This window comes from Polyergus mexicanus, unplaced genomic scaffold (assembly GCF_030449975.1).
Source record: "Polyergus mexicanus isolate NDT 795.1 unplaced genomic scaffold, iyPolMexi1.0 SCAF_27, whole genome shotgun sequence".
Taxonomy (NCBI): domain Eukaryota; kingdom Metazoa; phylum Arthropoda; class Insecta; order Hymenoptera; family Formicidae; genus Polyergus; species Polyergus mexicanus.
Genome location: NW_027223347.1, coordinates 81,390 through 107,741, shown reverse-complemented (window position 1 = coordinate 107,741; position 26,352 = coordinate 81,390). Strand labels below are relative to the sequence as shown.

At 30.2% G+C, this 26,352-nt stretch overlaps 1 protein-coding gene across 4 annotated transcripts in view; it reads right to left on the bottom strand.

Annotated features, from left to right (window-relative positions):
* The window catches only part of Cnc (NFE2 like bZIP transcription factor cap-n-collar), a 105,282-nt gene extending 86,065 nt beyond the window's left edge, over positions 1-19,217 (bottom strand). Inside the window, exon 1 of one of the 4 annotated variants that reach the window (XM_070314439.1) lies at positions 17,742-19,217. In XM_070314439.1, coding sequence (XP_070170540.1) covers positions 17,742-18,203 — 462 coding nt within the window. In that variant the 5' untranslated portion in view covers positions 18,204-19,217. Of the gene's footprint in view, positions 1-3,909; positions 4,421-10,016; positions 10,179-17,741 lie in introns of those variants that run through there. The other 3 variants (XM_070314438.1, XM_070314440.1, XM_070314441.1) reach the window with 3 other exon arrangements.
* Between the last annotated feature and the right edge of the window lie 7,135 nt (positions 19,218-26,352).

Here is a 26,352-nt window from a genome sequence, read left to right as displayed (position 1 = left end):
CGAAAGATAAGAAAACAACAGTTTAATTAATACAAAATTCTAATAATAGAAATGTGGCTTATATCAATTGAATTGAGAGCGCAAATGGTATAAGAAAATCAAGTGGTTCATAAAAATAATAATAATAAAAAAAAAAGATTTTTTTTTTAAATACAAAAAATAAAAAGAACAAACTTCATGGTATATTTGATATGCAAATAAAGATTGCAAGATATGTTGCAAGAGATATATTCTACATAAACAGAAATTAGTAAAGATGTATGACGCCAATATAACACAACTGCACAGTATTCAGTTCATTTATCAATTTCTATGATAACATTTTTCACACACAGGATTATATGTAGTAGACTATGTATGATAAATCTAGCAAGTTAATATTATATACAAACAATTTCATACACTGCAGTCATTATTTATGACTTATAATATATGTCCATAATTAAAATAAAAAAGACGATATAGATACAAATTAGCATGCATCTTGTATTTTTTAAATATCTGTCCAACGAAAAATTATTTCCTACGAGAAATAATGCAAACATTGTAATATTAATATATCTTAATGTGCTGATGTACTTGAATTCTGTTTCATTTATTGCGATTAATTACATTTATACAAATGTTTATATTTCTTTTATAATTTTTTACCCTCGATACGTTCAAAGTCGATCATGATATTGTGAATTTGTTTTATCCTTGTGATTTTTCTTTTTCTCAATTATTCTGTAATTAGATAATGAAAATCCTCTGCACTCGAATTATTTATTTGTAATATAATTCAAAATTTTACTGGCCATGGAAAAATGTGATTAAAAGAATGAATGCAGTGGTTTGTTCTCGAGATAAATATACATATATGTCTAATGAGTTTAATGAATCATCGATTAGTTTCTATATTACATGCATATATCTAGCTTGTAAAACCTTATATTATAATAATTATATAATTTAAGATATACATATATGAATAATATAATATATATGTAGGATTTAATAGAAGTTTAATAATAATTTTATTTTATTTATGTATGGAATACGCGATCAACAAGTATAATTGTTCTTTTATCGATAGATATTTTACTATGAATCATATATGGTACATATACACTACACTAATAATATAATATAACTGCGTGTATAAATGCGTAAATAAACTTGTGCATTTACGACAATAGCTATCTCAATATAACTTTTCATTGTAAAAATAATTCGTATCTAGCATAAACGACGTACGAGTAATAATTTATTTTTTCTTTAAAATACTATACGTAACTTGCATACAAAATTGCAAACGCATTGTTATTCTGAAAAATTCTATATTTAGCATCATGCCATAAAAGTCCTCATCACGCTTGAAACAATACTTCATAAAATAACAAGATACGCACATTGTACGCTCGTAATATTGTACAAATTTGGTATCGTTTCGCAGCGAGTACGTTTGATATGATTAACGCCTCTCAATTATCTATATGAGATACAGACGTGCAAAGTAAGCGCGACTACAACTTCTGTATCAATCCTTACATAATATTTGATTATTAAATGATAGACATCACATATACTATAGATTTCACGGAAATAACTGGTTGACTTACATCACAGTGTGATCATGAGATGTGTTATCTATTGGATATTATGGAGAACTTATTATTAAATCGCGGCGAGATTTTATCCTTTATAGAGATTGTTACGGTTTTAGCGCCAAGTGAGGTTATGTGCATTTTAATGTGAGTGAAATTTCAATGGTGTGCCGAAAATACATATTTGTCAATTAGTACTCTGCGAGTGTGCTAATCTTTATAATATATCAATATTACTGATAAAACTCTTATCGTTTAATTTAAATATTATATCCTTATTAACATATTAATAGACATAAAAATATTATAACAATCAAAAAATTTATAAAAGGTATTTAGAATTAATTAAATTTTTTTGGGAATTTCAAAAATATTTCATTTTATTAAAAAAAAAAGCTGCAATTTTTAAAGTACATTGACAAAAATTAAAAATAGAAATCAAAAGCTAAATATTTCTACTTAATACTTATTTTTTCGTATAGTTATGGATGAAAATAATTTGTTAATATACAAATTAAGAAATATATATTTTGGATGGAGAAAAATTCTAAATTTCATTCGTCTTTTTTATGTACTGATGTTGGATACAATAATAGAAATAAGAGAGAAAGAGATCCTATTATGAATTAGTCACAGAATCTAAAATTTCGTTTAAATTTTCTCCATCCAAAAATATTATAACAATCAAAAAATTTATAAAAGGTATTTAGAATTAATTAAATTTTTTTTTGGAATTTCAAAAATATTTCATTTTATTAAAAAAAAAAAGCTGCAATTTTTAAAGTACATTGACAAAAATTAAAAATAGAAATCAAAAGCTAAATATTTCTACTTAATACTTATTTTTTCGTATAGTTATGGATGAAAATAATTTGTTAATATACAAATTAAGAAATATATATTTTGGATGGAGAAAAATTCTAAATTTCATCCGTCTTTTTTATGTACTGATGTTGGATACAATAATAGAAATAAGAGAGAAAGAGATCCTATTATGAATTAGTCACAGAATTTAAAATTTCCTTTATCAGCTATAAGAAGAAAGAACCCCGCACTAATCATATGGAAAATCTGTCCCGGTCAAATCAATTGGTTTTTACATATGTTGTAGCTTATGACCTACTGAACAAAAGATGTAATGGGCACAAAGCTCAATAATGGACAGTTATCGAGTTATAACCTGTCAAACATGAAAAATTCGGGCTGCCGAATAGTCAAATCTCGGAAGGTATTGATTTTTTTGAAAAATGTTTGAAACAAACATAGTAGGGTTTTACAAAATCTGTTAGTTGGTGACATTATTTGTGAATTTTGAATGACATTGAAAAGCTCCGTGAACAAAAATCTTCCACAAAAATGCCTATTTTTTTATTATATTCGTGTAGCTAAATTCGAGACGTTTTCAAAATATTTTTGATGAACCTTTTTTCTACTAAAACTTCTTGAGAACTAATATAATTGACTAGAAATGGACATATCAAGTCTATGTTCAAGTTTCTTGATCATACAATTATAATGCCTTATCTTCATCACTTGGGCGAGTTTTATAACATTGCAGGTGCTATAATTAATAGATATCATCCTTTAGTTTTAATGGAAGAAGCTAATGCAAAAATTTTCGTTTACTGCTGAAATAAATTGTTATATTCGATTGTCGATACTTTTGATGGATAATACATGGCATATAATGTATGCGCATCATCAGAAAATAGAAAAGCTTTTTATATGTCTGAACGGAAACTCGCGCTAAAAAGTATTGAGCTTTTTCACGGAAATCGTGACATCACACGGAATATCCGTATTGCCGCGAAATGACAGTTTGAATCGTTTATGAGAACACGTTTGACCGGTTACACCAGCATCATCGTAAGAAAGAGAAGTCATTTGGGTTACCCTATGTGTGTGTGTGTGTGTGTGTGTCTCTTTCTCTCTCTGTTTCTGAATATAAGATTCCTCTTTACATCGAAAGCAGGTGAAGTATAACAAAAATGATGAAATAGTATAATGTATAATGCGCGTACGAAACAGTTTATATTTAAATAACGTTACTCCTTATATTTTACTTTGCGTATGTTTTATAATAAAAAGAAATAATTTTGAAAAGAAACATTTTTTAGTGTTTCACAAATATTTTTAATAATAACGGAAATTATTATATCTGCATGTCACAACTTAACTAAGTCTTTTCTAAGTATTACTTAGATATTACAATACTATCCTCCGCTTCGTACCATTAAAAACAAACGCGTAAAATATACTTTCTCTCTTTTCCATTTACCAATACTATTCACGATCGACAAACAGCAATATCGTTGAAACCTACCACATTCGACATCGCTTCCAAACTCATATTGCTTCTTACGATCTTCGAATATACTCGGTCAAGAGAAATCACTGTCTGCAAATGTTCTTCCGCCAATGCGCGATACGTCACGGTTATTTTTGGCGGGCTCGATGATATCCTCTGCGCAGGAATATCTGCGTTTTACCGCGACTTCGAATACGGTATGCGAAGGATGGTGAAATCACGTATTCGTTGTATGGGAATGTAAATTCAAAATCACGAAGATTCTAACGATCGTTGATTCGCGATGAATAGGATTTTTAACATTCGCCGTATCGAAAGAACTGTTATTTCGATGGTATCCGCTTTTTAGTAACACGTTGGAAAGAAGCTCGTTGAATGAAAGTAAAATCGTCGAATGATTCTCACACCGTTACACATCCGTTGTGATTTATACACTCGCGATTGTGAGACTGACGATTGCGCGATGTAATAAACGGCGGCGAGTTCGACGTCGGCGACGACGTCCGACGAAGACAGATTGCTCTACGCGCGCGTCACGATGATAACGATGAGCAACTGATTCGCACTACTCGTATCGCGAATCATGAAAAACCTCAACGCGGATAGATTCTGCCACCACGCACGATCCGCAATGTTGAGAGCTGTCGAAGATGCTTCTAATCTCTTTCGAGGTCAAAATTATCTTAGAATCGCATTCGTAAAAAGCGATAAATATAATTAATTAATAATATGAAAGAGCAACACGGAAGTAAGAACAATTTTCATAAAACACATAGCTTGTACTATACCAATAAAATTATTTTAAGCCCAATTTCGTCTGTCGATTAATTTTGACTGCGGTTAAATTTTATCTCTTATAATGAGTGAATTGTTATCGATGGTCAGGGCCAAACTGGATAAAATATAAATCACACATTAGCGTAGATTTAAACGTAATCTTCTATTTATCCGAATATATTTCATGAGAAAAGATAGATGAAATTTCTTTGAGTAATCATATTTTAATTTATGATAATTGCTATCTTTTTATAAATCAATATCGCGTATAAATTTGATATATAAAATGTATTCACAATCCTTACAAAATCTTCGCACAATCTTCATAAATCTTTCTGTCAATCTATTCCCATATGACATTTGGTAAATGGATAGGTTGCAAGTGGATGTAAAGAGAATACAATGAAAAATGCTACATGTTATTAAAATATGTCTACCGAAGTAAAGATAAGATAGGATAAAATATTATCGGTCGTGTACACGTATATTTGTATGAAGAAAAAAAAAAAAAAAAAAAAAAACGTATGTATCTAAAACGAAATATTATAATGCTTGCTTGAGATAATCCTTCCTCATTATAGAAAATAAATCTAGTTCTTTCTTTTATGCAAACATATTTTAACGATGGTATCCTGCAAATTCGTACAATCTTGTATGAATATATTCTCGTAATTCTCATTACACAATTACACAAAATAAATTGTATCGCAAAATATATCTTTCCTTTTATTGAGATAAACTGTCTTTATATTTTCTGCTTTCAAACAACATCCTTTATTCTTTTACCTTATTTCTTTTACCGATTATTCTTATCTTTTGCTATAATTATATGTATACATTCCGTACATGAGAAAAAAGCAGTTTCATGATAACTTGACGATATTTTGAATATCGCTTTAGTACTTTGTCAAGTATTAATTAATTAAAAATATTTGATAAATTAGCGGAATAAAAAATGGCGTTAAGATTTGTTTTTGTTATACGCAATTATTAAAAAAATTATTTAGAAAAATAGAAATAGATCACGACGTGCATATATACAACGTATGCATGGCTATGCAAAATCAAGGTCATCGTTCGGTTTAGATAATAGAAACGTGCACAGGATACGAGTCGTGTAATTATCGCAAACGGTTATTAATAGTAATTATTAAAAAGTATAATTCCGACTATGTTTCGAAAAGAATCGTTTAAAATATGTAATACGAAATATTATCACACAGAAAGTATGAAAAAACTAAGCGGCAACTATAGACATACGTGTTTGCGCAGTGTAGAAACGATTATGTGATCTTATGGCATAATAGCTGTGAGCAATACTCATAAAAGCGAATCATATTGTGAATTCTGAACAATCTCTAAAAAAATTTGTTCTTTTTATGACAAAAAATTTCCGACTGTATATATTCTTGGAGGAAAAAAAAAAAAAAAAAAAAAAATATTTTTTTCAATGATCCTACATCAATATTTTATATTTATTATATATTTTATAATGTATGTATATATTGTACATTTTTTAATATAAGGTAGTTTTCTGCATTAGAAAAATTTTTGAAATTTTTAGCTCATTATGAGAGATGTAACATAATATTATTAATTTATTAAATAATAAATAGTAAATGGATTAATACAACTACAATGCAAATTTGTCACTGGGTGTGTATTACATGTTATTAAGTCAGTGAATAATAAAATGTTATATTTTTTAGTAAATATATTGTTCTTTAAAATTCTTTTATATCTATTAATTAGTGATTTATAGACCAATTAAGATTAATCTTAAAATTGATAGGCTAAATAAAATAGAAATTATTCGATACAATGAATCTCGTATCTATAATAAATAATAAAGACAACGTTCTATTTTGCTCATATGGAGATTAAATAAGTTCTCTCTTTTCATAAACCGTCCATTCAAGATAGCGTAAATTGGTTCGATTAACGTTCTGAGAAAAATTATTACTCTCAATTAACCATCGCGCTGACCTCGCCAGTTGCCGCATTGTTCGAGCAATATTTATTTTAATTTTTCCACAAAGATATAAGCGCCTTAAATATCGCAAAAGTTTATGAGAGACATCTTATCTTCAGAACTTTTATAAAGTACGATAACGCGCGAGAGCTTCTCGTTATCAGAGATAACATGCTAAACATACGGGTCCTAACATACAGGTAGTCACACACGCATCGTATCATATCGTGCGAGCTGTTTTTTATCGCAGCAAAGTGTGATATAACTGAGAAAAAATATATTCCAACTCTAAATAATAAAAGAAAATAATTACACTGATATCAGTATTTGCGTTTTTTAAACGAAATCAACAACGCCGTTCTTTTTTTACAATCTTAACCAACAATGCAGAAAATTGTGTAGCTAGCAATCGATAACTGGAATTTTGATAACGTAAACCAAGAGAGTTGCTCTGTCAAACTGTTTTACCATGGAAAATACGAGAATCATATGTTGGATGGTTTCCAGCTATCCGTAACCACTTACATATCTTAGATTTGCATTTAATTACCCATACAGCACTAAAGCTTGCAACAACATTGCTGCAACATTGTAATATTGCATATTGCAGTTTAATGTTGCAGAAATATTGCAAAGACATTATTTTACAATATAACTTTAGCAATGTTACAGCAACATTCCGAAAATATTACAAAAAAAGTATTCAATAATCGCTAGTTCATTTGTTTACCACTAAGTGGCGCATGTTGCGCTATCTATTTCGCATTTAATTTTTAATCATGATGATTATATAAAGTTTACAAAGAACGGCTAGTAAGATTAAAAAGATATAATAACTATTTTTGTTAATTTAACTCGTATGATATGACCATAATACAGGGGCTCAGACATTGGACTAAGTATTCTTTTAATATTTTCCATTCTTATATAAAATCAAAAATTTCATAATAATTTTCTAATATGCAAAAGATACTTCAGATTTTAATAAATAAATTTTGAGATTATATAAAGACAAGAGAGATGTGAAAAAACTTGTATGCGTAAATTCACCACAATCTTTTTGCATCCGGATATCTGAATATTTCGGATACAAAGAAATTGTGAATTTACGCAATTGCAAATTGAGTTTTTCCTTATTTCTCTTAGATATTCTCTGTCACTGAAGGAAGTCGAATGTGTACTGAAAAATTTACATTTTATAATTTCGTTGTTATTATAATACAGAAAAACTATATACACGCTAGATCCTGACTCTTATAGGCCTAATTTCTTATTATTTTTTTCATATGTTAAGGATAGTATGTCGATAAATATACATAAAGCATTATTGCATATATATTATATTGCTATGTTGCTGCAATATTATATTGCAATATTTCTGTAGGCGGACATTTTACTGTTGCTGCAATATCATAACAACGTTGCTGCAACATTTCGCAATGTTTCTGCAATATTGCAATCTTGCAGAAAAATGTTGCTGCAATGTTATTGCAATCTTGCGGTGCTGTATGGGTATGGACTTATGATAAAAATTATAAAAAGATACTTGTTTTTATGTCTCACGTCCAATGAACAATATATTTTAATTTATAAACTAAGAAAAGACAAACTCTGGCAAATTAATGTCTAAGAATGTAAAAACATTTACATCATCCAATATTATAATTTTACTCCAACAAAAAAAAAAAATTAATTTAGATTGCAATAATATTTAATATTTTACGATAAGTATGTAATGAGCCTTATATTGTTGTTAAGATGATAATTACATAAACTCCAAGTTTTGTCGAATTATAATTATAATTGATTATTTAATTAAGAAAAAATATAAAGCTATTACACATATATGATATGTAGGAGCGATAAATTAAATATCGTTGTAAACATGAAAATATATATGTACTTGTTGAATAATTTATCGTGATTTATCGGCATAATTAACTGTCCGAACAAAGTAAAATTTCACGATGAGTGCAACAAAGATCACCAACTCGATTGCCAAATGCGTGCGCGAAGACGTGTGGGCTTAACCCGCGAAGGTTACAAGTGCGCTGCACTCTCTTATGAAGGAACGAACGTTACAGAATAGGCACGGTTATTTTTGCAAAAGCTGTTTCGACCTCGCTAACCTTGGCGATCATCTTTTCTAATAAAAACTTATTGCGAACAATTCTAGAATACGCGAAAAAAATCGCATTTTTTCCTGGCGATCGATTTACATATACATAGTTATCTGACTAATTTTATGGCGCAAGGCAAAAATAGTGTAATGTTGTTTACGTTTACCGATGCAAAATACTGCGACAAAGACGGTTTTCGCTCATTATCTGTGAATTCGCAAGGTTTCGTCATAGATTATTCCGATTCACGGGACTCTTTCATTGGAACACATTCGCCACAAAATCATGGTAAAAAAATTTTTATTTTTATCTTACCTTCACATTTTAGAGATATTTAATTATAATATTTTCTTTATCGTGAATGACGAGAATTTTAAACTGATACAGTATAGATAAATGTATAGTAATTAGCAGGAATCTCAATAAAAATATATTTCTTGCCTCATAAGTTCAACAAATTTTCACTTACATTTTAACATTGTGCAATACACACTTAGTGTATCGATTAGAAAAATTTTAAGAAAAAGCAGAATTTGTGAGACTTAACGTATCGTTATGCGGACGTAGATGCGGACACACATGTGACAAAGATAAAACAGGAAAGTGCATAGAAAATGCGAAAATTTCATATTGCTAAAAACTTACCAAGATAACGCGAACAAAATGTATATCATATTCCGTACATTAAGACAGAATATGCTGCAGACCTGTTGCGTAGCAGATAAATGTATTGACACGCATAAACAATCGCAAGTTTTATTAAAGTTTGAAATATCTTCGGAAAGTTTAAGGTGTGATATGATACATACCTGAAACAGACAAAAACAATGTTTTTTTTTTTTTAATTTAGACTAGTCGCAAGAAATAAAAAAAGTACATAATTATATTTCCAACACATACAGGCAATATTGCAGACATCTTTAATGATAATTTTAGGTCTATATCGACATTTTCCTGTCATTTACCACGTGTATTGTAGATCGTAGTAAATTATTTAGTACTCGATTTTGATGGCCAAAAATATCACTTCGTATTATATTATCAATTTTGACAAATGCCGTGATAATATCATTCTTACGGAAAACTGAAAATATGCCAATATTCCAAGCCCCCTCTTTTGCAATTTAAATATCTGGTCATGCTAAAGCCTTAATGCACTCGCGAACGATATTGCGTACGTGTTTTATCACACACGTGAGCGACAAAACTTCTCGACAAAAAATTAATTCCCTAAAACTCGATAAGAAACGTACATCGTCCGGCACAAATACAGCGATCATCCTCGGTTGCTTCCTCTTCCTGCGCGCCATCTAACACATGCGAATAAACGATGGCAATCTTTGCGCTTCGATTAATTATGTGCAGTGCGTACACGCAGTCTCTAACCTGAACTCCGTCTTGCGCTACGTGTTGCCGGACTGCCACTTTACACCTCGATTGCGACGAGGCGTCTTGCGTCCGTCAACCGCGGGCACGGGTCGTCAGGGTCATCGTTTGCATACGCTCGCGATGCTGATTTATGAAAATTTATGGAACGTTCGATGAACATGTGACGCGATGACGATGGAACGTTTGTTACTGAACGATAAAAATTCGTTGAAAGAAATCTGGGAAAGAATTTCGATTTTTGTCCTTAGCAAAATAAATTCTTTATAAAGATACCTTAATTACATAAGAGTCAGATGAGCCGCAATCCTAAATGCCGAATGTTTATATATTCGATTTCAACTCTAGCATGACATATAAACTGAAATATTATTCGAAAATCGCATAAAAGAGAGAGAGAAAAAAAAAAGAAAAAATATAAATTTATATAACATCTAAATTTTTTATATATGTATACATGCAAAGTCTCTGAAATTAAATTTAAATTTAATTACAAATTTATAAAAGAACTATTACTATTAAAGTTAATTTCATAACATTCCTTATACGTCTCTATCTTTCTGATATATTACACTTTGTTAGTGTATTTAAAAATGTTGATATTTTAAACGGCTACCCAAAATTGTTTAATATAATTGTCCAATACTCGATACCGCGAGCAAAGAATTATTTTGAACAATGTATTAGCAATAATATTAGCTAACTAAATATTCAGCTTGCATGAATGCATATATATTGACACAATTATTACGCGCTGTTTGCCAACGTGCGAAACAAGTTAACGTTTCACAAGAATTTAATATACATTACGTTCGTATAATAATGAGCTAGAGATTAGTAAAACATACTGCAGAGTAATATAAAAATGGAAGATTTTATTTAAAAGTTAATGGCAAACACAGAAATGTAAATAATTTTTGTAAATAATTTTTTATTATATTAATAAAAATCAAGGTCTTTTGCGATTTAAAATAACAATACGATAATTCATAGACATATAAATGATGTATGACATATAACGGTTTAAAAAAAAAAATGTAAATTTTGATTCTATGAAAAAATGTTAGTTCGCGCGCGTAAGAGATAGTGAATAATAATTCAATTTGTTCAAGGTAATCATTATTACGTTGTTTACTCTAGGAAATGATGCTTCGTCTTCGTCAAATCTCTAAATAGATTTCATTTTGTATGTTTAATCGCTTCACATTCATTTTAACAAAGTGTAATATATCTAAAAGATTAAATATTCTCAACCTTTACATAATCGCGTGCAAGAAGTAAAACCCGCTAACGTAGATAGATGCGCGTTACAAAACAAAGATAAAAAGATATAAATTTTTGAGATAAAAAAACTATATTCGACAATTTTTAAATGTTCTTTATCATGTATTAATAAAAAATGTCGAATTTGAAAGCTTTAACTTTTGTTGAAATCTTTACAAAATCTTTAGTTTTAATCTTAAATCTTTAAATCTATAACAATTAGAAACATCAGGCAACGTAGATTTATCATTATGGTTTACAATTTAAATAATTAATAATGACAGTAAAGCGCATATATATATATATATATATATATATATATATATATATATATATATATATATAGAGAGAGAGAGAGAGAGAGAGAGAGAGAGAATTTTATAATATATATTTTTATTTCACATTGTACCAAAACTCTTTGGATATAAAATACTTGAACATAAAATGCAATTTTTAGAAACTAGCAGAAAAATACTTTGTCGGCACAATTCGAGCTCTGGTAACGTTATGAAACGAAGGTCAATATAATGCGCCGAGATCAGACATTTTACTATCTCTATATTTGCTCGTTTTGCTTTCCGTTTATCTTTTAATCACGCGTACGTATCCAATATTTAAATGTGCCAATTACGCATACCCGTCAAATCTCTGCATTTGATGTACACACACATAACACAGCATTATCTCATATTATTTTTTAATAAAGATTTTTTTTCACACACACACACACATACATATAGAATGCATAATATAATACAATCATGCTTCAAAATATTTATTGTGCAAATATATATATATATTATATCTAACTATAATTATTTACATCCGTGCAATAATAATTTGCGAATTTTATATTTCATCATCAATAATAATCTAATAGTGAGGGATCAAATTCTGGTTGGACAGAGAGTCGACATATTTCAAATTTTTAAAATATAGTTATGTGTTAACTTATCAACACGTCGTATTGTTTTATGGTCAATCACTTTTATGATTGAAGTAACGAAAACTTGCTGGTTTACACCAGCTATTCGCTTGCCAAGTTTTAAAACCATGCAACGATTTCATAATGGGCCAGTGTCTAAGTAAAATGTATGTAAACAGAAAAAACAATAAATTAAATCGGTTTTCGATTTTTCGTTGTAGAAAAAATGCTCACAAAGCGAACATATGGTACATTAATCAATACATATATATATATATATATATTGATATTTTTTGATAAAATTTAAAAATATATAATAATGCTTATAAAGATAAATAATTTTAGAAAATTATTTTAAAAATTTTTTAATTTTGTGTATCGTTAAAACTCTTTAAAAAACATAAATACACACAAAACTCAGATAAAAATTGTTTTAAGATAAATGGGAATCTTGAAAAACATCCCATATAAATACGTAAAAATAACCTCTGTAAAGTTGACACATCATCTCTTTAAAAAAATTAATTTTTTATTAAAGTTCTGAATGCGTCCCGAAGAATTCTCTAGAGTGCCTTCCCTCGGATGAAATTTATTAATGACAAAATTAATTTGTTAATTGATTTTAATAATTAAATCTCTTTAGAAAATAAAAGAATTTGCTCAGAGAACTATACTAAAAACTATATTAAAACTATAATAGAATAAATAAAACTCTCGAAAATCGACAAACGTCTCATATCTCAAATTGTCAATAAAGCGTTTTATCATGCAGTTTCAAATTGTCTTCTTTAATCACTAAAAAGTACGTGTAAGAGATGCATTTCAATTACAGTAGGGCAGTTTGCCAATCTCGATGCGTCGAGGACCATCTGTCATTGCTACTGAAATGCGCACATTTCTCTCGAGACACGCTTTGTTGCAGTTGCCTTTCTATGACCAGGGAAAGTCCCGACATTTACACTCCTTCATTTTCGCGCGCGCGCGATTTTTATCCACAAAAACAATTCCAAATATTTAAAAAATTTAATTGAACGAAAAGACTATAATTTGCATGTAATAGCTGTCAGGAAATTAATGAAAATTATCCTAAAAAATAATTATAAAGAAAATCCAAGTCATCTTATTAAAATTTTCTTGAAAAAAAGAAAAAAAAAAAAAAAAATCTTTTAGCGACTTTCAATTTAAAAAAATCGTCAAAATAATAAATATAAGATATTACTAAAATATTGACACAAATGATTACGACTTATCGATACTCAAGTAAATATTGAAGACACATGGTTTCAAAATATCATGAGTACGAGATATAGGTATTGTATGTACGACACAATATTATATATAATATCTATATTTAATAATACTTTTGTATAGTAATTTTCAACGCACAATAACAATGAAAACGCCAATATTTATTGCGGCATTTAGAGTCACCGATCTGTTTGATTTATATCTGTATAAATGTCACATTAAAAAAAAAATATGACTTTAAAATATCGGCCAAAACAAATTGCGTGCAATGAAAAGCCTTGCGAAAATATAAAATGTAAACCTTGGGATTTGCATTGCATCAATCATTCAATGTGTTTTTAACGTAAAGCGTAAATTGGAAACAGAAGGGCGAATCTCTTTCCATGAGCATATTAATAATCGCCTCGAAAATCCTCGACCGATTTCTAATCCTGGATACGTGTATCGCTTTGAAAACGAGAAATTTGTATAGGTTTCAATTCTCGCGAAATCGGGGCTGCATCTGATCTTTATGTGTTTATTTTTTGATGAAGTCATTTTTAACGCGCGCATATCTATCCAACCGTTTGCATACAATTATTTTTGTAATCGAGGCCGTCGTGCACGAATATCACGCGAAAAGCTTTCGGCAATATTTTGTCGAAATGTTCGCTTGAATAAAGTAGCGGTTAATTTATAATCACAATAGGAAAAAAATGAATAATAATCCCCTCGCAAAATAAATTGAAATAAATTCTGTCAAGCGCTTTTCAAAATGCAATAAATTCGATTGATGTCATCCGCGTGTTGGAACAAGGCCAGATGTTTAATTTGGAACAAGACGATTCTCTCGGTAATGTACGGGAAATACATTTACGTATATTTTTCGTCGCATTTAGTTAACAGTATTCAGAAATAATTACGTAAAACTTATCGTCACAGTTCCATTGACCGAATCTAATTTACATATACATATTTTTTCAAGTCTTCATATTCTGTTTCGATTAAAAGTTCGTCGAAAATGTAAAAAGTTCTGAACAATTTTGAAAATAATGTACATATATTATTATGCAAATTAATAAATGGCAAGTATAAAGAACGTGACGTATTGATATACAAAATATATGTTAAAGACACAGCTTTCCTGATGTCTTTTCTTTACATTATATTAATCTCGTGACTCTTTTCAATGTATTATATTATTTCAGAAATATTTTTGACACAAGAATGCTTACTTATCACGATGTACAATCGCATTTGATGTATAAGCACGTTTCGCGAAATGATACTCTACCTAAGAGAGTGAAACATAATTTATCAGAACCATATAAAAATCACTATTATTAAGTTATAACGTCTTTACTTTGATTTATTATACACACATACATCATCCTATATTTCAAATATATGCATCGCGCATCATGATAGCTATTGTCATTTGAAAACAATATATTTCTAAAAACATTGAGCAATTTACAACTTCCCAAAATTAAAAAAAATTGTATTAATATTTTAATATCTTTTCAGATTTATGTAAACTGAATTTAACAAAAATAAAAATCCAAAAATCAGAAAGAGTGATATATCAAAATTGCTCCGTAAAACACTCAGAATACAGTCTTATTTAATAATCATCATGTTTGTGTATCTGTAATATATATAATATCAGCTTTAAAAAGATAAATAGATGTATACACACATATATAACATTTGTTAAAAATACGTTATTAAATTTAAATTCAGTTTCTCAATAATTACAATACCGTCAAACATTTCTACATCTGGTGCGTTAAAATATGTAGAAACTTTTAACTTCGATGTTGTCGTAAATCGACATCCTTCAAAATTCAAATATAAGCGTCAAATTTCATGTGAAGGCTTTTACTATAAGTAGTAAGATAATCCAGAAAAGAATACTTATATATACACGATGCATGATATCATAGTTTAACTTGACCTCAACTTACCAAAGATCGCAGAATTCTAACAGTAATCAGATTTAGTTGATACTATTCTATTCTGGACGAATCAATTGCACATCTAATGCTTGTACTTGCAAGGCTACAAGAAACATCAAACCTTTTTTGTATGTGTGATTCTAAATGTAATTTTAATTGATAGATAATCGCGCATTAAACATGTGCTTGTTTTCTTTTTTATATACACACCCGTTTAGTCTCAGAAATATAGTTTATTACTTAATTTGGGTTTCTTTGAGAAAATCTTGATTATTATTTTACTTTTCGTATATAATAGTTTCATCAACTATTTTGGGGAAAAAAAAAAAAGTAGATTTAAATTATACACTCAACAGAAGGTATATCAAAAAAAGTAAATATTATTTAAAATGCCTGATTTCAAATTTCACAATTTAATTTAGAATTTTAAAATGAATGTTCTAATCACCTAGTAAATATAAACTCTGTGTGAAAAAACCCCAGAAATTGCAAAAATTAGTACATAATTTTACTGAAACATGATAAGTTGTGTTGTTTATTGCAGATGATATAAATGACGATAACGTGCTTTTTATCATATGAAGTGTTCATCTTAAGTTGTTCGTCTTAATGCGTTATTGCGCGATCAATACATTCGAAAGATCTTAAATTTGTTAAAAAAGGCCATCACGCGGGGACACAGATTTGCAATTTGTTAACCCAGATTAACCAGTATAGGTAACAAGGACATCGTCCTGCGAAGGAAAGAACTAATCTCGGTGTATGTGAATTTGGCAAAAATATAAACGAAAATATAGAATTTCGAAGGAGAATCGAATGTGCAGTCACGCTTTCGGGATGTGTAACAAAGAAAAGCGAGTTTGTGATTCATCAATCCGTTATGTATTTTTCTGCACGCGCTTCTATTTATGGTATCAGCTAATAAACTTTCTTTTTTTTTAAGGCTTTATAAATAGCTTGTAACGTACGCTCTTTCATAACGCATAAAATATGGAAGTGTACTATTATATGTGCATTTTACGCGCAAAAGTGAAGACAATCTATAAAAAATATATTGATAAATATATTGATAAATAACCTAATCTATTATAATTTTTATTTTAATTTTATATATATAATTTAAATATAATTTTTTAGATACTTAAATCTATTTAATTTCTCTCTCTCTCTCCCTCTCTCTTTATATAACTTCTTATAATAAGCCTGATTAAACTAGATGTAACATAATCATCACATTAAATAAATAGCGCATAAGATTCTGTAAAGCAATTTGATATTAATGATATGATCGAAATTATAATCAATTTAATACTTTGAAAAAGAAATAAGGAGAAAGAAAAAAAAACTGGGCAAAAAGGAAGGCAAAGAGCGAATAACAAGGTCGTTTACAAGGATTCGCGAAGTCATTTACATGATGCGATTATATTGCTGTAAAGAGCGATCGCGTTCTCTTTTCAACAGGTCTCTTTTAACGTGACCGCGACGATATATGGCTATTTTTGACTTTTTTTAACACGGTAGCTTCTAGCAAAGAAAAATAATGTTCCGGATACACTGCCAAATATTATTTCTAAATCTGATTGATGCGTGCAATTTAACGCGCTCAGATTTTACGTCATGGACGTCAGGAACGTTTATTTTTATGTTATTGGTTGAAAAATATTGTAAAATATTATATATAATTGTAATATAAAATATTAATACAATTGCGTAAAATTGGTAACTCAATTATACTACAAACTCTCCCTCCATCATAAAAAAAAATAATATTTAAAATTATGAATAAACTATATTTATAAATAAAGTATATATAGATTGAAATAAAAAATAAACTATAAATAAAGGAATGTTTTTTATTCATATTAAAAAATATTTAGAATTTTTTGTTTAGAAATGTCTAAATATTAAGTACTCTGTCATTATATATAAATGCTAAAATGTGGCCCTATGACTTTCATTGTATAATTTATTGTATAAAATAAGAGCAAAACAAAGTAAACAAGGATTAGCATTACCTTGTAATGTAAGAAAAATAGTTTATTTATGTATAATAATTAGAATATCTCAAATAATAGTTTTAATGATACGAAGATGTGAGAGAAAGAGAGAGAAAGATACACAATTCCTACAATATAGGTATATACTGATATATACTAATCCTTGCCATATATCTTCATATATTATAAATCTCTATGCTTATAATTAATTAAAAGATGTACCTCTTGAGTAAGTTCTGTTGCGCCAATTGGTTCTGCAGGACTTTGCGTAGAGGTTGGTGGATCAGGAGATGTCATGTTTCTTGTTGTATTTGTTGAAACAGGTACACTGGGACCTGCCAATGCTGCGTCTCTATTTGATTCATCGATATTTAATAGATAAGCATGTATAGCATTGAGACCAGAATTCATTCTGTTATATCTTCCTAATGAATTGAGCTCTTCGAACAGATCTCTCTGGTAATTTAAAAGCATGGAATCTGGATTCTTTGGGTGCACAAACATTGGACGATGGACAATTGTGTGATCCGTGTGCCATCCTGATCCATTATTGAGATCCAAAGATCCTACATTGAGAGTTTGAATGTCTAGACCCAAATATGATTCTGGATCCACGCGTAGCAAGGAGAGCAGCAACGCTAATTGAAGCAGCTCCTCCCGGTACAGTTTCTTCATGCACAACATCTTGCTAGCTTGCTCCAATTAAATCAGCACGGACAAGAAACAAAGTTCTGTATATCTTGAAGTATTGTCACAGTGGTTTGTTGTCCTTGTTAAGTACAAACAATAGGTTTGACATCATGAATAGATGACGTGATTTCGTAAGATATTCATCGACACTGCACGCAAGTAATGCAAAGCTATCCTCACGAAAACGAAGAATCTTCTCGTAGAACAACGACGGTGCACCGTTCACGCGACGAAATACATTTCGACGATTCTTGAGTTTCAGTTTTTTAAGGTTAGAACGCACTAGTCAGTACCGTGTGCTCATCAGCCGTTCTCAATTTTTAGAAATTCGGGGGAAAGAGTCGTCGAAGAGTCGACTCTTCGCTCGTAGCGCCGGGATGAAAATAAAAGGTTCGCGCTTTTCCCGAGCAAGCGGTAACGCAGGTCAGTTACACGAGACCGAAATAACCTCAAAACGCACGAGTCACATCACAAACTGCGGTGCAGTCGCGCGCGTCGCACACGCATGCCTCACGAGTATTCCTTTGACAAGTGGCTCAGCACTCAGCACCTCCTGATCGTCGACGGTACACTCGGACACTATCGAGTCGCGCTGGCGGCGCATGCGGCTTGGGATGCGTCGAAGCAGACAAGTGTGACACACCACACACGCGGATCAGCTGCGATTTGACATGAGCGGGGGGGAAGAAAGAATTTGATAGGTTCCTATAATGATACTTATATATGACCTTATATATATGTATATATGTATATGCGTACATATATCGACAAACACACAAAAAATAATCACGAAACGGATGCACGAGCAGGCGAGTAGCCCGCGAATTATGCGCCACGAGATTCGCTCTTGATGTCACAATAATTAATCTCGCGCGAGGATATAAAGAAACATTTTTGCCGTACGAGAGACTTTTGCGCGAACGCGTGATGCGATCGTATACACGTTATACGCGAAGAAACCGACCGAATGAACGTCGTGCACCTTGCAGGGAGAGATCGTTCGCGATATGTGACTCAGCAATCGCGCTCCGACGCGACGTCGCGCGCTTGTCAGGGCCGCGTCAATGACGTGAATTTCCCCATGCGTTTCCGAATCCGCGCGAATCACTCACGTCCGATACCCATACAGCACCGCAAGATTGCAACAACATTGCAGCAACATTTTTTTGCAAGATTGCAACATTGCAGAAACATTGCGAAATATTGCTACAATATTGTTATGATATTGCAGCAACAACAAAATGTCCGCCTACAGAAATATTGCAATATAATATTGCTGCAACATAGCAATATAATATATATGCAATAATGCTTTATGTATATTTATCGACATAATATTCTTAACATATGAAAAAAATAATAAGAAATTAGGCCTATAAGAGTCAGGATCTACCGTGTATATAGTTTTTCTGTATTATAATAATAACGAAATTATAAAATGTAAATTTTTCAGTACACATTCGACTTCCTTCAATGACAGAAAATATCTAAGAGAAATAAGAAAAAACTCAATTTGCAATTGCGTAAATTCACAATTTCTTTGTATCCGAAATATTCAGATATCCGGATGCAAAAAGATTGTGGTGAATTTACGCATACAACGAGTTTTTTCACATCTCTCTTGTCTTTATATAATCTCAAAATTTATTTATTAAAATCTGAAGTATCTTTTGCATATTAGAAAATTATTATCAAATTTTTGATTTTATATAAGAATGGAAAATATTAAAAGAATTCTTAGTCCAACGTCTGAGCCTCTGTATTATGGTCATATCATACGACTTAAATTAACAAAAATAGTTATTATATCTTTTTAATCTTACTAGCCGCTCTTTGTAAACTTTATATAATCATCATGATTAAAAATTAAATGCGGAATAGATAGCGCAACATGCGCCGCTTAGTGGTAAACAAATGAACTAGCGATTATTGAATACTTTTTTTGTAATATTTTCGGAATGTTGCTGTAACATTGCTAAAGTTATATTGTAAAATAATGTCTTTGCAATATTTCTGCAACATTAAACTGCAATATGCAATATTACAATGTTGCAGCAATGTTGTTGCTAGCTTCAGTGCTGTATGGGGGTAATTATCATTGTTTTGAGCTCTCTTTAATCATTTAGCGGAGAAGAAGTAACTTGCCAGAGATCTATTTCGTTATCATTTTGCTAGCGACTTTCATAGCTTTGTGATAACTTAATGTCTTCGAGTGTAAAAAAATAAAAATCTAAAAAAGATTGATGCGATTAAAACGCGCGCAGAAAAATTGAATTCGCACGCGCGCGAATTCAAATGCACGTTTGTTGATGTCGAAGCCACAATGCAATTAATTGCAAAAAACGATGTAATTTTGTAAATACATTCTCTTCTCGGCTGATAAAATTTCAAATAACCTTTTATAATAATAATATTATTTTTTTTTGATCCAATGTAACGTAGGTCGCATAAAGATGCAAAATCACTGCGTTGATAAAAAGTCCCGGTAATGGATAATGATTAATACTGCGTCGTGATATTCATGTCTACGTTTATATAACATAGTGATTTTTATTATATATTTAGTATGTTTTGTTAATAATAAAAAAATATTATACATTATTGCGCAATTTTTACTTGTCGCATATTTTGTGTGAGAAATGTACATTGTGTATAGAGTGTTAGAATATATATTTTACAATCAGAGAGAGAAAGATAGAGAGAGATTTATTTTTATATCAGAAATTTATAAATCGAGATATTTTCTAATGATTAATTATTGAAAACAAAAGAAAATTATAATGCGTACCTTATTTTACAATCAATTTTCAATGGACTTTTTATTTTAACAAAAAATCTATAATTTAAAATTTGATTTTAAAAGTTTACGAAAGAAGATGCTGCGTTTCTTTAAATCGAAAGAATTTCGAAAAACTTGTTAAGAAATACGATCCTGCAACTTCGAGCAAACTTTGCGACTCGTGCATCATGCGGGCACATGCAGTTCTATTTGTAGATCGATTAAAATATATCTATCTACTATAGGCAATGTATTGCGATATGGAAGACACGAGCTCCAACAAATAAATTACACGTGCATTGTTTCTATACGTTCCTACACGCGACTTTGTGTTCACAGCGAGAGATCATCCGTTGGCCTGATTACGAGTCATAAAGCAAAGTGATGCAAAGCTCAATCTCTTTGTAATTACGCGCAAGTATATATCTATCGCAATACAACGTGCGTTGCGTCATCCTCTCTATATAGTTAAGAAAAATAGCTACAACTTGCTTTATTTTCTTATAGCCAGCTTACACATATTTGCATCTTATTTAATACTGATTATACGCCGTATAATCTTGAACAATGTATCCACTGTTAATTTTAATATCACGGATTAAAAGTCGTGTCACTGATAATATTAGTCAGCTCTAAGTAAATATGCATAACATATTCTCTACGATGTAATTTTCATCTTTTTTTCGCAGAACAATTAACTTTCTCGCGGCTGTCTTTAAATGATATGTATATGTTATTTTTTCGAATATAATTGTCATATTTAACAAAGTTGCACGCGAGATTTGACTCGAGATGTTTGATTCGAATGAGATAATACAATAAAACAACATATGTTCGAATAGAATCTGTATAACTTATCAATAAAAATAAATCCGTTGATATTTCGCAATACTTTATTAAGCTGGGATTATATATTGCTAAAGTATATACTCTCAAAGCTATTAGAGAGAGACAAATTCAATTGCATTTATTCGATATTTGATGACGACTCAACGACGTATTTTATCGTCTTTTGATTTGTCGAAGTTGCAACATCCGTGACCGTATTTACGATAACGAACTTTAACCCGTGTCACGTGTCCGTTTACGTGTACGCATGGCGTGGTTGCCACGTTGTGTGCGTCCACACAGGGGCTTTAACGTCTGTGCGTGAGCAAGATCTTGCACACGCACGCGCGTTCCTCTCTCACCTGACATATGGCCTTCATTGGTGACATCTCGTTGCTCGGCGACGATCGCATCCGCGGTGGCTCCTCTGACAGCAACATGCCTCCTTCTCTTGTGAAATGACATCGATATTTGTTATCGTCGTTTTGCATACGTGTTATCACGAATTCGCTTCTCCGTCACGAGACCAACTCTGTCACTACTCGCGTAGCGATTGCAAGGAAACACCAGGGTTGGGAAAGTTACTTTATAAAAGTAACTCGTTACCGTTACCGTTATTTTTTCTAAAAAGTAACTCGTTACCGTTACTCGTTACTAATTTTAAAAAGTAACTCGTTACCGTTACAGTTACTAAAAAGTAACGAGTCGTTACAATTTCCGTTACTTTTTTACAATACAAACTAATAAATTATTTTGCATAAGAAAAACTTTTAAAAAATTGTAACCAAGATTTCATTCAAGGTTTATTACAAAATAAATGATTAAATTTTATCGAAATTCTTTATTAATTTTTAATAAAATTTGTTGCTCCATAGTATCATCATTTAAATGCCCTCTTTGTGGTGTTAATACAGAGTCACCGATGCTAAACATTCTTTCTACAGATGCACCGCTTGGTAGAGCTGTATTATATTTAATAAAAAGTTTTTTAAGTTTTGGATAGTCGTTTAACATTTCTATATTACAATTATTTGATTTTAAAAACCGTTGCAATTCTTCTTGTTCAGATTCATTTTGCACCGTTTTTTGCTCAAAAATGAAAAAATCATCGTGATCGTCAGATTTTCCAGCTTTTGAAGAATTTTCAGTTGATCGGATTCCCAATAAATCCTCCAAGTAATTTTCAGCACGTTTTCTTTTTTCTCCGGTTAACCAGTTTAACTTAAATTTTGGATGTAAACATGCTGCTATTATTAATTCTTTTGTTTCAAATATTGTAAGAAATTTAAAATCAAATATAGTAAATTAAGCGACATTGTTTGTTTTATTGAAATTAATACTTTTGAATCAATAGTTTAAAATAAAATAATATTTTTCAATTAAATCCTTATTTAAAATTAAATAACATATGTATTAATCAAATTAATAAGTTACCTTTTATTTAAACCTTGCTGAATAGCTTCAACTAATGAATGGCAATCTATAAGGTCAGATTTATTGAGATTTTCTAATTTTCGTTGCAAGGTACTTAGAACTGGTAGTAAATGAGAGCTCTGCTTTTCCGAAAAGATAAAGCTCTCATTGGATATCGCGCGTCGCGTCATCGCACTGGTCTGCAAGAGCCATAAGTTGATCAATCACATTCAAGCATTTTTACAACATAATAAGAATGCTAATTGGTCGATTTGCTTACGGCTTTACGGTTAAGATAAAAATTTTATCACGCACAATAGCAAGAATAATATCTTAAATAAATCAAAAAATTTGAAAAAAGTAACGATAAAAGTAACTGTTAAATTCGTTACTCGTTACCGAAAAATGTAACGAAGTTACTTTTTCCGTTACAAATAAAATTTGTAACGCCATTACCGTTACAGTTACCGAAAAAAGTAACTGTAACGGTAACGGCGTTACAAGTAACGCGTTACTTCCCAACCCTGGGAAACACGTATCGTTACAATACATTACAGTTGTGCACATCATGATTGATACTTTCATTACGCCGCTCACCGTCACAATCTCTCTCCCGTATCTTCCTAAGATGAATCTCAATCTTGATCTATCGACTTAAGAAAACTTTACGTGATATCGCTTCGATATAGTTTTATCATTTGTATTAGCATTCTATCCCATACAGCACCGAAAGATTGCAGAAACATTGCATAGACCTTGCATTGAAACATTGTAATATTGCATGGAAATTGCGAAATGTTTCTGCAATGTTACTGCAAGTCTGCGGCAACGTTGAAATGTCCGCCCTTAGAAATATTACAATGTAATATTACAGTAATGTTACGGTGCAATGTATTTGTAATATTGAAATGCGTTGCTACAAATATGCAGAACGCTTTAAATTTGATAGATAAACTTTGAAAATATATAAAGACATCCAAGAGAAATAAGAAAAAAAGATTGTGAATTTAAACGCAATTACGAGTTTTTTCTCTCTTGGTTATCTTTATATATTCTCGAAGTTTATTTATTAAAATCTGAAATATCGTGCATATTAAAAAATTATTATTAAATTTTTGGTTTTATATAGGAATGGAAACTATTTAACAATTTCCTGTTATCTAGTTAACATCGCTGTTTTATAAATAATTTACAAGTTTAAGAAAATAGTAATGATTAAATAATTTCATTCATAAAAGTTAAAATTTTACTTATATAGATATTAGACTCTATTTTACATCTTAAGTAGACAATTAACGAATAATTTTAACTTTTTTGGATATTTATGTATCCGATTACTGAACAATCAGTTCAATATCTGAATTTCCTGTGTTGGGATTGTATCGGATAAATTAAACTGATAAAAATAGTTATATCTTTAATTTTATTAGCTGCTCTTTGCAAGCTTAATGTAATCATCGTGACTGAAATTTAAATGTGGGATAGATAACGCAACGTGCGCCGCATAGCGGTAAACGAACGAACTAGCGATTATCGAAAACTGTCGTTTGTAATGTTTTTGAAATGTTGCTGTAACATTCTCATAAAATATTACAATTATATGTTCCAATAATGTCTCAACAATATTTCATTGCAACTTGCAAGATTGTAACATTGCTGCAATGTAATTGCAATGTTCTGTGCTGTATGGGATTATGTTAGATGTTTGATGTTGACAAAACGCGTTATGAATATGGGCCGGTATCATTAATTTTCGATTAATATTCGAGTTTGTATAATGATTACAGGAAGTTTTCTTACGAAAATATTAAATGTTGAAATGATGTAAATAAATTTTGAATGCACCGTGATTATGTTATAGGATACGATACAGTACGATAACATCGTCAACATTGATGAGATTTTTGTCTTCATTTTTCATTCTTTAATGTAGATATCGATTTCTTGTTAGGAGATGCCGTTGCCTTCTTTTATCATATCTATTGCGCACAGAGAGATTGTTGAAAATTAAAAAAATTATCTTACTTGGATCTTTGCTACACGTATTTCAATGTCACACGCGTAAACTTATTAGTGACAGCGCAACAATCGTCAATATCATTTCTGTTCTCCAACAAACACGTGGCACTGACTCTATTTAGTGAACGCGATAATTGAGTAACGATTATTTTTCATAGATTAATGCTGCTAAAACGAGACTCTATTTTCAAAAATCGATTATTGAATGCGATCCATATTTTATTATATTATTATATAAATATGCAAATATATATAAAAATTTTTACTATGCTTATTAAGCATGAACAATTTAGTACTCATCGATAAACTGGATCATGTCCAGGTGCATTTAAACATTTAATTATTTAATATAATATTATAATATTTATTATCTATCTTGAAAAAAGAAAAACATTTGTTTTTATTTTCCTTATCTATAGCAGTCTGTTCTTAAAGATTTATCATGTTTTGAATTTCTTTTATAATTGGGATCTAAAATACATATCGCATACATCTGTTGTACGTTAAACATATAATATATTCATTTATATGCTTGTACATATCTTATATATTTTTTATACAACAAAATATCTATGACAACAATATACAGTTGAGAACGGTATACAATATATACTGTTATGTTAATTCATTCATAAATATGAGAATAAGACAGCCTCGTTCTCTTAAGATCGTGTCATAATTTCGTAAAATACATAAGTATATATTCTTGATTATACAGTCTTTCGATATAACACTTTTTCTTTGTTTTATCTCGCATACAATGGATCTGGTATAATGGATTTTTTTTTAGTGAGAAATAAAATATCGATATTGTGTCTATCGGCGTTAGGTATCTGTTTTGATAAACCACTCACTCACGTAAGACTAATGAATCATGACGGATTGATCAAATGTATAAACAATATATATTTAGTAATAAATACATTTAACGGAATGTTTCCATACTTATTAATACTTCTTCAACCATATGAAAATTTTAACATTACGGAAAATCAAAAATTTAAATAAAACTGATGTAAAAACATAAGTTCACAAGAGGCTAAATGTCTATATAGAAATTAAATAGAGATTTGTAGCACATCTCCCGAAAATCAAATTTAAACG